Here is a 17,801-nt window from a genome sequence, read left to right on the forward strand (position 1 = left end):
TTGAAAGAAAAAAGAAAAAAAAAGTAGCATATAGTAAAAATCAGTATGTAGCATCAATACACCTTCTGATTAACATCATGGACTGCAATCAGAATACATGGTGGTATTTTCATCCTGCTCTCAGGAAATGGAATTATCTAAGGTTGTGATATAAACTCACCCAGATTTTGTCATGGGACTGTACTGAACTGATTTCAGGCGCAGAAACCCAGAGCAGAGACAGCAGATGATTTAACAATATTTTATTAGGCTTAAGCACTAGAAACATAGCAAGGACAAAAAGAAACAATAAGACAGAGTTTGACGTGGCATGGCCTGGGAAACGTGGCTAGGGTGAGGGAACGGGGCCTGAGATGCAGAATGGATATGAGCAGGGAACTGTCACATTGCAGTAGGGGACACAGAGTGTTGAGATGGGAGTGACGAGAATCCAGGGGAGCCGAGTGGTGTGGCGAGGCTGACCTGAGATCCAGGGTCTTCAGATGGAGTGTGATGGCAGGAGGGCAACCAGGTGAGGCACAGAGTGATTTTCAAAATGATTGCTTGGTATCCTGAGTCCAGAGGTAAAGCGCGAGCCAAAATGAATCCAGCAAATGGGTTGATGACAAACTGGCAGTGAATGAACATCAACATGTGGCTTAAATCCCTCTGGCTTGATTGCCTGCAATTGGCTCCAGGAGTGCAGGAGCTGGACTTGGTGGTGGCCCTGCCCAGGGGCGGATCCCAGATAGGTTCAGGAGCCTTATGGAAATTCCAGCCACCCACAGCAGACTATGACAGATTTATCTTTCCTAAAGTAACATAAAGACAACTCATGTCTGAAACCATGGAACAAAAGGGACCACCCTATTAACCACAAGTCTTCATAAACTATCGACACACTCAAATTACAGTATGAATGCAAGACTGATTGAAGTGGTTGTTATGCTGTAATGTGGAAAACGCTAACACAGTAACAGTATTTGGTCATGCTGCTATCACTGATGCCTCAATCACATTTGACAGCTTCTAAATTAACCTTACAAAAATTTTACCCTATTATTGTGGGTTATGATGGTAAGCAGTGCACTGTATCAAAAGTAAATCCTATTACATCATGAAAAGAAAAGAAAAACAACTCAAATAAAGTAACAAAAACATGTTTATTATCAGCAGGGTGTATAAAACCGTTCATTGTGAAAAGTAAATCCACAAAGTTTATGGTCTGATATGGAGGATGAGCATATATTATACCTGTCATTATGAGAAACCATCAAATCACTCCAGCAGAGAGACCTCATGGAAGTATGCTCCCAGCAGCTTGACTCCCTGAATGTAGTTTGATCTGAAAATGGAGAAATAAAGCCATGATAATAGTTTGTAATTAAAAAACTCACTTTACCTGTGATCACGTTTTGGCACAGAAATAATCTGGAGATGACAAACATGATCCTCTTCTTTTACCACAAGATTTCATCCGTTTTATCAATAGTTCCTACTTGTTCCACATTTCAAAAGAAGTGAAACGGTGTGAGCTGTGACCAACCTGTTGATCTTTTCATTCTGAGAGTGAGCTCCATCATCAGAGGACCCTATAGGAAGTAGCATGACATTACGGCCTGTGGCCTCCTGGAAGGTCAGGGTGACCGGGATGCTGCCGCCCTCGCGAGTCAGATCAGGCTCGACCCCGAACACTACAGCACAGCGAGGAGGATTAGACAATGTGAAACGCAGTCAAAATATGTCATAATAATAATGATAATAATAATAATAATATTATCATTATTATTATTATTATTATTATTAAATCTTTGTTGTCACATCAAAACTGGATATAATTCTATCAGTGGAAATATCTGAAAAATGCCAAAAAATGTTCACAAAAACATGCATTAAACAAAAAAGCTTATAAAGATATGTAGAAAAAAAGTTATGTTAAAAAAATTGCTTGTGCTTGTGTTTAATGTCCTGAAACATCTGCCAGGAGCTGAAACGTTTCCGCAGGTCCTTCCTCCCTGCAGCTGTCAGACTGTACAATCAGAACTGCTCCCAACAAACATAGATGTTTACATCTGCGCTGTAACTGCAATAAGTTAATTAACCGATTTGCACTACAACCTGGTTTGCCTCTTATCTGTAGTTATTTTTATTTAATTTAATAACTGTACAGTACTCTCTGTATATAGTAACCATTGTCCTTAATGTAAATATGTAAGAAAAATTGTGTATGTTTCTGTTCTGTGACCTGTGTACTGTTTGTTTGTATATGTGTCTTTTTGGCTGCTGTTACAACCAAAATTCCCCTTGTGAGACAATTAAAGGATTATTCTATTCTATTCTATTCTATTCTAAACATGGCGAAATATCTGATTTGTCTTAAAGAAAAAGCATCACAATGTAAGCTGTAATAAAGTCAGTTGTACTATGGCAGGAGAAAGTGTTTTACACTTTTGTAATATAATAAACACACAGCTGATTTGAGCTTCGTAGCAAGATAACAGAAATGGGTGCGATTGAGTGAACTCCCGCTTTAATCTAACAGCTTTTATCATTAAGTCCCTGTACCTGTCTTTATGGCCTTTCTCCCTGCCATGTAGTGTGGGTGGTTGAAGTCTGAGACCCAGGCTTTGGCCCCGTGGCCCATGTTCACTTTCAGTTTATTGGGGGTTCCCAGTTCAGCAAACCTCTTCTGCAGATGATCGATGACCTTGAAGAGGGGAAGATAACTTAGACTTGTTGAAGCTTTTATGCAGAAACAACCTGAAGCTAATCATGTGGCTACTTCCAAGTGGCCCACAGTCAGTCCAGGCTCAGATTTAAGTACTAAAACTTAACTACATCTCTTTGTCATGTTAATTCAGAGTCAGTTCTAATAAACTCAATATGTGTGAGATACAGAGCGACCTCTGCTACATTGTAACTACTTGATTATAAAAAGATGACTTGATTTAGGTGAGTGTTGTATGCCATCATTGTGACCTATCACAGTGTTTACCTGCTTCTCCACATCTCTAGGGTCCATGTCAGGCACAAGGCGGATGGAAAACTTGCCGATGACCTTGCGAGGAATAACCGTCTTGGCTCCTGCTTCAGAGAAAGCCCCCTCAATACCATGAAGGGAAAGAGAAGGATATCTCCAGCAGTGCATGAGAATTTGCTCCTATGGTGGAAAAAATAATGAAAAATAGGTTCAAAAAGTGTGAATGACCCCACATTATACAGCACATTTCCACCAATGAGTGATGCGAAAAACATATATAATTTCTTTGCCTTTGTGTCATGCAGCAGCTGGTCAACCCCCACATCTTTACAGTACTCATCCAAGTCAAAGTCAATCTTCTCGTACAGCTTTTGCTCCTCTGCTGTCAGAGGCGCCACACTGTCATAGATCCCAGGAACCAAAATCTTACCCCTTTTGTCAACCAGGGAGCCTGTGCAGGAAGTCACAAACACATGATTAAAACTCTAAACTGCTGTAAAATAAGGTGTGTGAGACTAAAAATCACAATTATCAGCTTTACTTGCCCATAAGTGCGATGAGGTCAGTCATGGCCTCATGAACAGAGCCACCAAACACCCCTGAGTGCAAGTCCTTTTCAGCGCACTCCACCTTGAAGTTTGAACGTAAAACACAATTTTAAAAAACACAAAAAGCTCAAGTATGCCCCTCTTAAATTGAAACACTGTCCCCACCACCCAACAACAATAATCCAATACTCCACCTCAATGAAGAAATAACAGATTCCTCTCAGGCCGTAGGTGATGCAGGGTTTGTTCTTGCCCAGCCAGTCGTTGTCAGAGATGCAGATGTAGTCCACGTCTTTAAAGAAAGTGTCCTTTCTAGAAAACACAAGATCATCCAGACCCTCAGATCCAGATTCTTCCATCCCCTCGAAGCAGAATTTGATGTTGATGGGAAGGTCCTGCAACAAGAAGAGAGATACATAAGAAAAAAAATTTAGGCTCATTTTCTAGAGTAGAAATAATCTTTTAACAACCAACAATCTGCCAATCAGTGGTGTACTTTAACACAGCGGTCCCCAACCTTTTTTGCGCCACGGACCGGTTTGTGCCCGACAATATTTTCACTGACCGGCCTTTAAGGTGTCGCGGATAAATACAACAAAATAAAACTAGTACCGGTACCGAAAAAAAGATCTATTCATAACACACGTGGAAAGACCCAGGAAAACAGAGTTAATGGAAGAAAAAAAAAACGATAACAACCCTGAAAACCATACATTTCGCACCAGAGTCTCAACTCTCGCGGCTCAGTACCGGTCCGTGGCGCGGGGGTTGGGGACCGCTGCTTTAACGCACAAATAGAATAGAATAGAATAGAATAGAATAGAATAGCACTTTATTGTCATTGTACATGTACAATGAATTTGTGGGTGCTCCACTGAATAAATGTAAATAGTAGACAGCAGGAATGCATGTTTTACATTTCTCAAAATGAGCTAACAAAGCTGAATATGAGTCCAGACTAAGGATTTAATTGATGATCTTAGGTGTGATATTTTTTATATAGATAAAAATAAATACTGTACATTCACCAGCTGGGATTTACTTTCTCTGACTAAACACCCATTAATGAAATTCCTAACTAAGGATATACTCTAATTTTATAGCTAGATAAGGTCACATTTTTGTAAATAGGCTAAAATTATATTTTTAAAATAGTACAAATGACCTGCATATCTTTTTAGAATACAGTGATGTATAGTAGCTATTCTGCTTTATCATCACTGTACAAAAAAAAAGAAAAACATTAATGACATTTTAGTATCAGTGCACATTTACAGATTCTGAAATATACCATCACACCTCAATATACTCCTGTCAGTAATTTCACTTCAGTGTTTAAACACAGCCAACTTAGCATGTTAAGCCACTTCAGGGTTGTTTTAGGACACACTAAAATATCATATCATCTTTAAACTATCTGAACTTGAAACACCTTTTGTTGGCCAGCTTAAATCTGGCAGTAACTGTACCTTTCCGATCTTCTGATACGCTTCAATGCAGTTAAACCAGGCCAACACTGGACCCTTGTCATCATTAGATCCTCTTCCATAGAGCTTACCTACAAAAAGAAAACTTTATTTCAGTTTCAAGGTTCTAATGAGAAGATAGTGGAGTTGAAAAATGATACTAAGGTTATGTTTATTACGTAGTCAGCAGACGACAGTGCCCCGTTTTAAGCTTGTTTAAATCATGACTAAGATTATGTGTAATGATATGAAATCCTTTTTCATGATACAAAAAATGATCTGCAGCAGGTTTTTGTAAAATGTGACATAAGCAGCACTAACACAGCTGAGGCAGGCAGGAATGATACAGCGAGAAGAGGATGTGGCATTTTGTGTCATCTGACTCTCACCAGAAAACACACAAGACTACGCGTGCTCAATTTTGTGGCTCTAAAAAAACCCAAACCTCTCCTACCTGTCCCGTCAAAAAAGTTTTTTAAATGCAAACATGTAGGGTAGAGCAGCAAAAATTATTAGGTTACCTTGTGCTACACAGTATTAAAGAGTCTGTAAGATCGTGCACAACAGAGTCAATCTGTGTTGTTTAACACAAAACAAAGAAGCCTTAAAGGGTTAAAATTATTCAGGTGCAGCTTTTGCATTACTGTGTGGAGCATAACAAAGCATAGACACCAATTCAGGAATGCTGCAGTGACTTAGTTATGTGCACAAACAAATGCACAGTCTGTGAAATAAAGGACCAGTCATGACTCACAAGGGAAAGTAAGTAAGTAAAGTAAGTAAAGTAAAATTTTATTTATATAGAACCTTTCAAGATAAAATCACAAAGTGCTTTACAAAGGCAGAAAACAGACATTAAAATCTAAAACAAAACAAAATCAACCAAAAGCGGGTTTAAACAGATACGTTTTAACTGCTTTTTAAAAGACATGACTGAGTCCACAGATCTCAAACTCAAAGGGAGCGAGTTCCAGAGTCTGGGAGCCACTGATACAAACGCTCTGTCACCTTTTGTTTTTAACCTTGTATGCGGGACAACCAGCAACCCCTGGTCACAAGACCTCAGGGACCTGCTGGGGTGATAAGAAAGAAGAAGATCACTTAAGTAAGTTGGAGCTCCACCGTGCAGGGCCCTATAAGTCATGATTATGATCTTAAAATGGACCCTGAACTTGACAGGGAGCCAATGCAGCTGAATCAGCAGGGGAGTGGCATTGGAGTATTTGTGATGCTTTATCAGAAGCCTAGCAGCAGCATTTTGAACACCCTGCATTCGTTCCAGGGAGGCATTACTTAAGCAAGTAAACAAGGAATTACAATAGTCTAAGCGAGATGAAACAAAAACATGAATAATCATTTCCAATTCGGAACGTGACACAATGGGACTCAGTGATATTTCTTAAATGGTAAAAACAAGAGCAAACCAAAGATTTAACATGTGTGTCCAGCGTCAGAGCTGGATCAAATGTAACACCAAGATTCCTAATGGAGGATTTAATATAAGAAACAAGAGGGCCTAGATTTTTAACCACAAGGAGAACAAATTTCTCAGGAGAAAAGACAATGACTTCGGTTTTATCAGCATTTAGTTGAAGGTAATTACCAGCTATCCAATCTCTAACGGAATCTAAGCAGGACTGCAAGATTTGGAGCTTAGAAACATCAGGTGGCCTAAAAGAGATATATAGCTGAATATCATCTGCATAACAATGATATGAAATATCAGAGAAAGAGCTAAGAAGTTGCAGAAGAGGGAGTAAATACAACAAAAACAATAACAGTCCCAAGACAGAGCCCTGAGGCACCCCATAGGCAAGAGAGCTGACGGAGGATCTGAACTTAGAGGTAGCCACAGAGAAAGATCGATTTGACAAATAGGATTTAAACCATTTCAATGCGGTACCTGATACACCCACCCAGTGGTTTAATCTATATAACAAAATAAGATGATCAACAGTGTCAAAAGCAGAGGTCAGATCCAGCAACATCAAAACAGTGCACTCTCCAGCATCATAATTCATCAAAATATCATTAGACACTCTAAGAAGTGCAGTTTCGGTAGAGTGAGCCTTACGAAAGCCAGATTGAAATTTATCAAGAATGTTATGTTCATCTAGAACAACTGTGAGTTGCTTGGCCACAACCTTTTCTAAAATCTTGGCAATAAAAGGCAATTTTGAGATAGGTCTGTAACTGGAAAGCAAAGAAGGATCAAGTTTAGGCTTTTTTAAAAGTGGGTGAATGACAGCACTTTTACAGTAACCAGGGACCTGACCAGAGAGTAGAGATGCATTAATAATTTTAAGAACACTAGGATCAATAGACTCAAAAACATTTTTGAACAAAGACCCAGATAAAATATCAAGGGGGCAGGAGGATGATCTAATTGAAGTAACCAGCTTCAACAACTCAGGTAAAGACACTGGTGAAACTCTTTCAAATCTGACAGGCTTAAGTAAAATCGGAACAGGCAAATGGTACATGGAGGGAGAGATGTTGCTCCTTACATTGCTAACCTTTTCAACAAAAAGGAAAGAAAATTTTCACAGTCTTCATTCGAAGAAATTGGGACAGCAGCAGAAGCCGGAGCAACAATATCCCTAATAGTGTCAAATAAAACCTTAGGGTTACCTCTGCTCTTAGAGACTAGGTTTGAAAAATAAGCAGCCCTTGCATCACGAATTGAAGCGTTAAAGGAAACTAAAAGGTCTTTTAAATGAAAGAGATGAACCTGTAAACAAGTCTTTCTCCACAAACGCTCAGTTTTACGACAGGCAGGCTTTAAACAGCGAATGCTGTAGTTTATCCAGGGCGAGGGTTTTGTAACAGGGGGCTAGTCTAGTTTTAATATAACTTCAAGATGAAAGATAAAAAGTTACTGAATTCCTTTAAAAATTGACCGTTAGGTCCAGGTGGACAATAAACTACAGCACAGTAACACGGATCTTTAATTCCAATTTTAACCAGCTGTAGTTCGAACGTTGACATTTTTTCAACCATCAATGAGCGACAGTGAAACCAGTTTCGATACACCACAGCCAGTCCTCCGCCACGACCAGAAGTCTGCGGCCGACTGACAAAGGAGTACCCGCCCGGGCAAAGTTCGATAAGGGAAGAATAGTCACCATCACGCTGGCAGGTTTCAGTTAAAAATAATAAGTCCCGTTTTTTGGAAAGAATAAGATCATTCAATAAGAACGTTTTATTTGTCATAGATCGGGCATTGAGAAGCGCCACGCTCAACAATTAATAAGTCAAAACATTACCGACACTGACCCGTTTTAGGGGGCGTAGAAACTGGGGGTTCGATCACTTGAGCCTTTTTGCCTTTTCACTTGCAGAGTCTGTTTCACCATTCTGTCATGTGACCTGCTGAGGTTACCTGAGGCAAGGTGTGAGTGGAGGTTGAAGTGCCCAAATAGGATCTCAAGTGTAGGTGGCTGACAGCTGGTGTTCTAATCCACCACCTCCGTTCAACGATGGTCTTTCACAGTAACAACCTTTGCACAATCTTTGAAGCTTTGCTAAATGGAAGTGTTCAGGCAAGGTCTCAACCTTAAACTCATATGATGGTAATGGCCCACATCTTGTTTTCTTCACATCTTGGCTAATGTGATGACTCGCATGATCAACAACCCTCAGAACCTCCTGAGAAAAACTATTAGGGGTTAAATACCTGAGACACAACCATTTGTTTTAGAACTGAAAAAATCTCTTGGATGAGAATTTAAAACTTAAAGAAGGCCAACAGCCTTCTTTTTTCAAGCTCTCAATATACTTCTGTGACTTGTTTTATATTTCTTATCTTTACCTGTTAAAAATACATTCACCCAGTGTTCCCAGTCTACATAGTTAAGCTTGTTGATAGCATGTTTTCTCTTAGTTATGCTACCTTACAGGATTCGCACACCTCACTCCACACATCCTCATCCTGCATTACCTACCTGTTGATTGGATTTGGATTTGTTTTCAGTATTCTCCTCTTACCGTCTTTCTCCACCAGAGTAAAAGGCTCTGTGTCCCAGCCGTCACTGATGTTTGCTGGCTGAACATCAAGGTGCCCGTAAATACACACCGTCTTCTTGGCTGGGTCTGATCCTAACTGCCCCAGAATGATAGGAGGCAGGGGGATCTCCTCTCCTGAGGGAAGCTGCATGAATGAAACTTAATCTGAGTGACCGTTTAACAACAAGGTCCATTTATGGTGAAATTTAAGAAAAGAAAGATCATGCAATATGCAAATCATTAACCCATTAAGAAAAGTAACCTTCTGCTTGCCAACGTCCACCAACTCCACAGTCCCTCCCAGCTTCTTGATGTCCTTGGCTGCCATCTCCATCATTTTTTTGATCTCCCCGCGCTTCTCAGGCAAAGCAGAAACACTCTGGACACCCACCCACTCAGCCAGGCGCTGAGGACAATTATAAACAAGTAATTTAAAGAAATTAAATTAAAAATGGGTTTTTTATACCTTTTATAATTTTTTCTTTTCTTTTCTTTTTACTATTTCATGCAGTTAATTATTGCACAAGAATGAGCCAATGTGATTTTTAGGACATCAGACCCACAAAATTTAACTCAAGCAGCAGTTATAATATCACTGAATCTTATCAGGAAAACTGGTTTTACAGTTGGAACCTACTATAATCCCAGCTTAAGTGAATGAGTTGCAAATCTGTCCTGTTTTTAGTTAGCTCAATATGCCATTAAATCAAGTGACAATCACACAAAAAACTGAATGATTAAGCAGCTGCACTATATAGTTTTTTCTGAGTGGTCTTACCTGCACATACAGGTCCTGGTGGTCGTCCACATACTTGAAAAGTTCAGTGAGATGAGACATTTTTGGTAGTGATGGGAGCTGAGGGTTAAACGAGCAGACTGGTGTGAGTCTACGTCTGGGTTTGTGCAATCTTATGAGAGGACAAATACTTCATGTACGCATGCACTTCACGTAAATGATGAGATTTCCAGCCAAACTCGTTTCACTTCATAATTTTGCAGAACTATAGCTGCAGTCGATTGGAGCTGCAGGCTTTCAGAACAAAACAGTGAGAAAAAAGCCAACACGTATAAGGCTTACATTACAAAGCTTTGCCATAAAATAACAATAAAAGAGAATTCTCATTTTAGATCTGCACAGAGGTTAAATATGGAATTTATTTTTTTTAGTTTCATTTGGGTAAAATGTCATTTAATTGTGTCAAGAAAGCCATAAATGACGATCAAATTGTGTCATGCTGAGTGAGAATCTGAAAATAAAAAATGAAATACTCACATCGTAATTTTCCACAGGTGTGCACTGAATGCCAACAATGGCAAGTGAAGTGAAAGTATCTTGAGTGTAATCGCTAAGCAAAGCGAAAGCAAATCAGGTAGTGTTGTGTGGTGTTAGTTCAGCAAGCATTACACACACACGCAGGTAGGAACAGAGGATTACCGGAGTTGACTCCTTTCTTTAATTTTCTTTTTTTTCTTCTTCAAAACCACAACCAGAACAACATACTCACTAGCGCCCTCTAGCGCTTCTGGTAAATGCATCTACAGAACAAATGCAATAGTATGTGTGGACACAACATCTCCCCCTTTGAACAAGGATTTCTTATGTGAACCTGACTTCACCATTCTGATGTATGTCACCTAATACACTTTTAACATATTTCACATTACTCAGTAACATTCACTTTCCCATGACAAAGTCTTGGGTCCAGCAAGGTGGGTTCCTCATCCTGGTGGGCCTAAGCCTACTATCAGACTCAGAGTTAGATGCTAGGTCAGTTCCTGGTTTATGACAGTCCATTGTTGTGTCAGAATCAGTACCTGCGTTCAGCTCTGACAGAGCCGATAAGTGTGAGGCGTTCCAGGTCCGTCCATCATCCAGCAAATAAGTGTTTGGTCCTTTCCTTGTCATGACAGTCCTTGGTTTGGAAAACTTTAACTCGCCTTTCTTTACCTTCCACGGCTTCCTAACCCGTACCTTGTCACCAGGCTGAAAGTTGGATGGTTTGGCGTGTCTGCGAGCATCAGTGTATTCTTTCATTTTCATTTGCTTATTCTTAACTCTTTCGCACATGGTATGCCTCTCTGTCTGAGGAACAGGCATATCCATTACCTGTAACTTTGTTCTCATTCGTCGTCCATGGAGCAGTTCTGAAGGGGAAACTCCAGTTGTTGAATGAGGGGTTGCTCTGTAGTCCATCAGGTAAGTTCTCAGGAACGATTTCCAGGGTTGTCCTTGAATCGAGGCAGTCTGTAGGCAGTCTTTAATGCATCTATTGAATCTCTCAACTTCCCCATTAGCTCTTGGGTAATACACTGAGGATCTCAGGTGTTGGATTCCCCTGCTTTTCAGGAAGTCAGTGAACTCAGCAGAGAGAAATTGAGAGCCATTGTCACTTATCAGTGTCTTTGGATTCCCTTCACGAGAGAAAACTACAGAAAGGAATTGAATGATAGTAGCTGCATCAGCTCGGGGAGCAAAAGCTACTTCAGGCCACTTGCTAAAGTAGTCTACCAATGTGATGGCAAATCTACAGTCAGAAGGGGCTATTTCAAAAGGGCCTATGATGTCCACAGACACCTTTTCCCAAGCAGCAGCTGGTAAAGGAATGGGTTGGAGTGGAGCATCATGGGTGACAGCGGACTTGTCATTCTGTCTGCACGTTGCACAGTTCTTTATCAGTGTCTCTATATGACAATCCATTTTGGGCCACCAGTACATTTCCCTCAGGCGTTGTTTGGTACGGACGATGCCTTGGTGAGTTTCATGAGCTATATCAGTGAGTTTTTTCTGCAACGACTCAGGCACTAGCAATCGATGTGTACCTCTGATGATGCACTCGTTCAAGACCGCGAGTTCATGGCGGATTGGGAAGTACGGCTGTAAGTCAGGATCCAGTGACGTCTTCCTAGCAGGCCAGCCTTTCTGTATCTGCACACGGAGCTTTGTGAACACTGGACAGTCTTTGCACCCTGACTGGAAGTCATCCTCAGACACAGCACTCAGATCAGTGAGGATGGCTGCAACTGACTCCCCATCCTCTGCACATGCCATGTCTGTCTCGGAAAGTGGAAGCCTAGAAAGACAATCAGCAACATGGTTCAGTGACCCAGTTCTATATTCCACTTCATAATCAAACTCCAACAGGCGAGCTGACCATCTGGCTATGCGTAGACCAGCTCTGTTATTGCCCTTAGTAGTCAGCAGTGTTGTCAGTGCTTGGTGATCTGTTCGTAGGAGGAATTTTCTGCCCCAGAGCCATGTGCGCCATTTTTCAGCAGCCCAGACGCAAGCTAGAGCTTCCTTCTCAACGATTGAGTATTTCCTCTCTGCATCAGACAAGCTGCGAGATGCAAATGCAACAGTATGTTCTGCATCATTACCGTCAAGTTGAGTCAAAACAGCACCTACACCGTAGTCTGAGGCATCTGTTGAGACTATGGTTGGCTTACTGGGGTCGAACATCACCAGGGCAGGGCTGTGCACGATTAACCGCTTGACTTGATCAAACGCTGCTTGAGCTGCTTCGTTCCAGTGGAATGAACAGTCCTTACGCAGAAGAGCTCTCATAGGTTCAACAACAGTCGCGTAATTTGGCACAAACTTGCTGTACCATGCACTCAAGCCAAGAAATGAGCGCAGGGTTGCAGGATCAGTAGGGGGCGGAGCATGCAGGATGGCAGTGACATGAGAGTCATCTGGCAGCAGACCTTCTGGACCGATCTTTTGACCCCAAAAGCTCAGAGTAGTTTGACGGAGTTGACATTTGTCAACATTGAGTTTCAGTCCTGCATTGTTGATTCTGTGTAACACAGCACGCAAGTTGGCCTCATGTTCAGCTTCTGACGTTCCGTATATGATGACATCATCAAGGTAGCATTGCACCCCTTTCTGGCCGCGTAGGATTTGTGTCATCATCTTTTGGAAGGCTGCAGGTGCTGAACTCAACCCATAGGGAACTCTGCAGTACTGGTACAGTCCTTCATGTGTAATGAAAGCAGTGAGCCCTCTACTCTCTTCATGTAGTTTCAGCTGATGGTAGGCGGATTTTAGATCCAGGGTGGAGAACATGACAGCCCCACGCAGCTCAGACAGTATGTCCTCTATCAGTGGCAAGGGATGACTGTCAGCGACCACCGCTTTGTTAGGTTCTCTCAAATCAACGCACATGCGTATGCCACCAGTCTTCCTTCTAGTGACTACAATCGGGGAGACCCATTCAGATGCATCAATTTTCTCTATGATGCCATGTTCCTCAAGGTTCTTGAGTTCTGCGGAAACAGCATCACGGACTGACAGGGGTAAGCGTCGAAGTTTCTGCTGTATTGGCTTCACTTCAGGTCGCACCTTCACTTTATGTACAAAGTCCTTTGCACATCCGAATGCAACTGAAGACTCACATTCCTGTTTACATTGAGTGGGCAGAGCCGAGGTTTGCTGGAGTGCAGCACAGACCTTGGGACTGTCAAGAACTAATTGTCCCCCTTTTATGTGTAGCTGGAGGGCAGTCACCAAGTCCATTCCCAGTATGGGTGTTCCTGTTCTCACAATGTAGAGATCTGTGGAGGCACTCTTGCCATTGTAAGTAACTTACATTGTTTCACGAGCTCACGCAGTGCTGCAACGTAGTGATCTGTAGACTCACCGACAGCTTGGGCTCGTTGCCTGAAACAGTATCTCTCGGCGACAACATTGACTTTAGGATGAAAGTACGTTTCCAAAGCCTTTACGGATCCCTCGTAATCATCCGTAGCGAGTGGTAAGGCGCTGTAGATTCGTTGTCCCTCCGTTCCCAAGCAGTGAATGAGCAGGGCCCTCTTCCTCTCCGTAGCAAAGTCATTACCCCCGATCGCCAGCAAGTAGTTATCGAACAACTTTTTCCACGCAGCAAATGGAATTTTCGGTTCGCCCGGGCAATCCAGGAACACAGCCGGGGGTTGCAAAGAGAGCAGAGCCATAACTTAATCACCACTACTCTCGTCGCCACTTGTTGTGTGGTGTTAGTTCAGCAAGCATTACACACACACGCAGGTAGGAACAGAGGATTACCGGAGTTGACTCCTTTCTTTATTTTTCTTTTTTTTCTTCTTCAAAACCACAACCAGAACAACATACTCACTAGCGCCCTCTAGCGCTTCTGGTAAATGCATCTACAGAACAAATGCAATAGTATGTGTGGACACAACAGGTAGGTAACACTCCATAGCTAAGACCTTATCTAGCCCTCTTTGACAAATACGTTTCCTGGGCATGTATGAACTGCAAAGGGAACCATTAAAATCTACCTGTCCCATAAAACAGCCTTACTTTGTTTTTATTCCGGTGTTTCAGATTAACTGGTGTCACAGATTGACTACTGTTGGTCGAAGATATGTGTGCTAGACTTGCTTTTCAGGAGCCGCTAACAAACCAGGAGAACGCAGTCAATATTTCGTCTTTAAACATGCATTCGTGTGCTTGTTGTTTTTGTTTTGTTTTGTTTTGTTTTAGATTTGAAAAAAAGAGTAAAGAGCACGTGATTTTATCGGGAGACGCTAAACCCCAAAGAACAGGCTGAAGGTGTCTGCGCTGATAGGTTAAAGCAGTGGTTCCCAAACTTCTTCTGCTAGGGCCCCCTTTAAAAGCATTTTTGTTCATGTTTTTAAGACCCTTCTGTGACTTGTTTTGTGTTTCTTATCTTTGCCTGTTAAAAATACATTCACCCAGTGTTCCTAGTCTACAAGAAAATCTTGCCCCCCTGTAAAAAATTACAGGCTGCAATAAAATAAACCACTAAACTAACCATCTTTAACGTTTAATTATTTTATTTTACGTGCCCCCTCCACTTTCGGAACCACTGCCTTTGTTATGATTCCCACACACTTTTGTGTGATATAAAAAAAAAACACTACAGCACACTCAGAGTGGATGTTAGACTGCTCAACAATTTTGTGTTTCGAGTTTGGTGTTTAACACATCAGACACACCTCTGCCTGCAGCTGTCAATGTTTTCAGACTACTGCGTTGACGTCATGTTACCTTGAGCATACGGTTGTCACACGGCACGTCAAACTGTGACTATCATCAGTTAACGTGGGTGTGTTGGCTCCTGATTTATGTTGCAGAAACAGAGATTAAAGATCAGGCACAACACCTTTTGTTATGTTTTTATTAAAATAGTTTTATTGTTGTCTGAAGATAATATTGATACTACTGATGGTCAGATTCAAATTCAAATTCAAATTCAAATTTTATTTGTCACGTACACAGTCATACACAGTACGATATGTAGTGAAATGCTTGGACAACTGCTCGTGACCTAAAGAGAACAAAAAAGGAAAAGGCTATGAATAAGATAGGAAATAAATATGAAAAATTAAAAAGGGTAAATTTAACTAGGAAGGAATAAAATATAAATTAAGGTTAAAAATGAAATAACTGTACAACACAAATTAGAATGAAGGGTAAATTTAACTGGGAAGAATAAGATAAAGATAAATATATAAATTAAAGTTGAAAATAAAATAACTGTACAACAAAATACACAATACACAATATAGAACTATATAAGAATGTATGAAGAAATCTAAATATAAATAAATATATACACAATAACAGCAGCTGTACAAGTACAAGTACAGATGAAGCCTCGAAGCTTTCTGTCCAATTGGTTAAAAACAGGTTTCATTTCTCGAGACTTTATGTTCACACAACCCCACACCCCCTGCTGGTCAAAACCTTTATTGTCATTTCAACTATTTATCTTTACTCTTAGCTGTCTTACAGCAGTGTCGGTGAGAATAATTATAGCCAAGTATAGAAATAAAAAACACTTTAATAATCTAATCCTTCTGTGCGTATGGTTCATTCATTTATTAATCTAGTAAGATCTTGGGTGTTGTTCCTGGGATCTGCTAGAGCCACTCACCCAGCTTGGGGGTCTGTTGCCTTCACTTTCAACCTGGACAGTGGTTTTGACACTCGCTAGTCCTCAGTGTACTGTTTCATGGTGCTGGGTTTGGGGTGAAATCCCACATGCATGCTCAGGAGCTTCCTTTTCTTGATGTTAGTTGCTTCTGTCTCCTTCTTTGGTCAGCTTATTATCCTAGCAGGGTATCTGATCACCGGTAGAGCGTAGGTGTTAATTGCCCAGACATTCTTCTACCCATTCAGCTGACCTTTCAGGACTTGCCTTACTATGTGGATGTCCCAGGTACCTATAGCTGTCCTCGATGTCTGCAATGTTGCCTTCTGGTTGTATAATCCCCTCAGTTCTAACCGCCTTCCCTCTCTTTGTTACCATCCAAATACACTTCTCCAATGTCATTGCTGTAGATCATAGTAGTGTGGGTCAGTGAATCGATGTGTCGTTCACTCCTGGTATACAGCTTGCTGTCATTCATGTAGAGGATTTGCTGATGATTTTGCCTTTCTGTAGTTGGTTTCCCTAGCCAGTCTTGTCAATGATCTCACTGAGGGGGTTCAGGCCTATGTGGAACAGCAGTACGGAAGACCACCTCCTTGTTAAATCGATTGGCTTGAAGTTGGACTGATGTTCACCACAACGCCATCAAATTTCTGATGAAGGCTCTTAGGATCCTGTTGATCTTGTATAGCTCAGGGCATTCCAGGATCCAGGTGTGCTTTCTATCAGTAGATGGTGTTTTACCCCTCTGGTGTTTCTGCCCATTCCTTTCCGTGCCAAGTATTGAGCCATATGCCTGTTCATCTTAGCTGCTATGATGCCAAACAAAAGCTTCCATTTGGCACTGAGGCAGGTCTTTGACTGGTAGTTGGATGGGACCAGTCCCTTATGGTGATCCTTAGGAATCAGGACTGTCTGGCCTTCAGTGAGCCATTTTGGATGTGTCTCATCTACTAGCTACTGGTTCATTTGTGAAGCCAGACACTCATGGAGTGCAGCCAGTAGGTGTGAATCATGTTTGGTCTTGGTGTTTTCCAACTCTTCATACTGAAGACATTTTCTTAGATATCTGCCACAGTGATTGTTACTGGATCCTGTTCAGGGGTCGACATTTAGATCCACTGTGGAGGTAAACACAGACAACACAAGAGCTCTCGATTGTCTCGATCCTTGTTTATTACTCATCACCACACAACTGAATACGTTTCCCTCCAAAACACAGCAACAACACTTCCTGAGAACTGGGTGTGAGTGGAGCCCTCCAGTGGTCCACCACTGAGCGTCATGCCTGATGAAAACAAACTGTGAAGAGTCCAACGACCTTGGATCAAATGTGTCGGGCAGACAATGGTGCACTGGGCCAGGAACAGAAAACGAGTCTCTTGGGGGATGGAGAGACAGCCCAGAGGGATTGAAGCACGGGTGTGGACTCTCGGGCAAGAATTCCCTGGGGACCTGGAGGGGCTGACCAAGTTCAGCCGGGGAAACCCCGAGGTCTTCTTTAACCGCGCAGCGCAACCCCAGTAAAACCCACAGAAGACGGTCAACCCAGTTGCCATCTGTGAGAGAAGCACGGCCTTAAGCGACCGGTGGAAACGCTCGCACATCCCGTTGGCCTGCGGGTGGTACGCAGTTGTTCGGTGGACCTTGATTCCCAGGCCGTCACCCATGGCAGACCAAAGCTCTGAAACAAACTGGGGGCCCCTATCTGAAGTGATGTTGGCGGGGGGACCGAAACACGAAAAATGACAAAAATGCCCTGGCCACCGCTGCTGCTTTAGTAGACGCCAGAGGCACTGCCTCGGGCCAGCGGGTTGTGCGGTCCACTAAAGTCAAAAGGTGCGTGAAACCTTCTGACTGCAACAGAGGACCAACCAGATCACATGCACATGATCAAAACGCCTCCCTGGGGCGTGGGATGAGC

At 41.9% G+C, this 17,801-nt stretch overlaps 1 protein-coding gene across 1 annotated transcript; it reads right to left on the reverse strand.

Annotated features, from left to right (window-relative positions):
- Positions 1 to 227: 227 nt before the first annotated feature.
- Positions 228 to 10,439, reverse strand: LOC309699470 (cytosolic non-specific dipeptidase-like). Its single transcript, XM_082522490.1, has 13 exons — positions 10,252 to 10,439; positions 9,757 to 9,834; positions 9,241 to 9,384; positions 8,961 to 9,123; positions 4,977 to 5,065; positions 3,702 to 3,902; positions 3,505 to 3,589; positions 3,250 to 3,410; positions 2,975 to 3,139; positions 2,545 to 2,686; positions 1,526 to 1,673; positions 1,234 to 1,324; positions 228 to 791 (listed from the first exon to the last, which is right to left on the reverse strand). Exons 2-12 carry the CDS (start codon positions 9,814 to 9,816, stop codon positions 1,258 to 1,260), a joined length of 1,425 nt encoding a protein of 474 aa, XP_082378616.1. The 5' UTR covers positions 9,817 to 9,834; positions 10,252 to 10,439; the 3' UTR covers positions 228 to 791; positions 1,234 to 1,257.
- Between the last annotated feature and the right edge of the window lie 7,362 nt (positions 10,440 to 17,801).

This window comes from Aulonocara stuartgranti, assembly GCF_965226115.1.
Source record: "Aulonocara stuartgranti genome assembly, chromosome: 22".
Taxonomy (NCBI): domain Eukaryota; kingdom Metazoa; phylum Chordata; class Actinopteri; order Cichliformes; family Cichlidae; genus Aulonocara; species Aulonocara stuartgranti.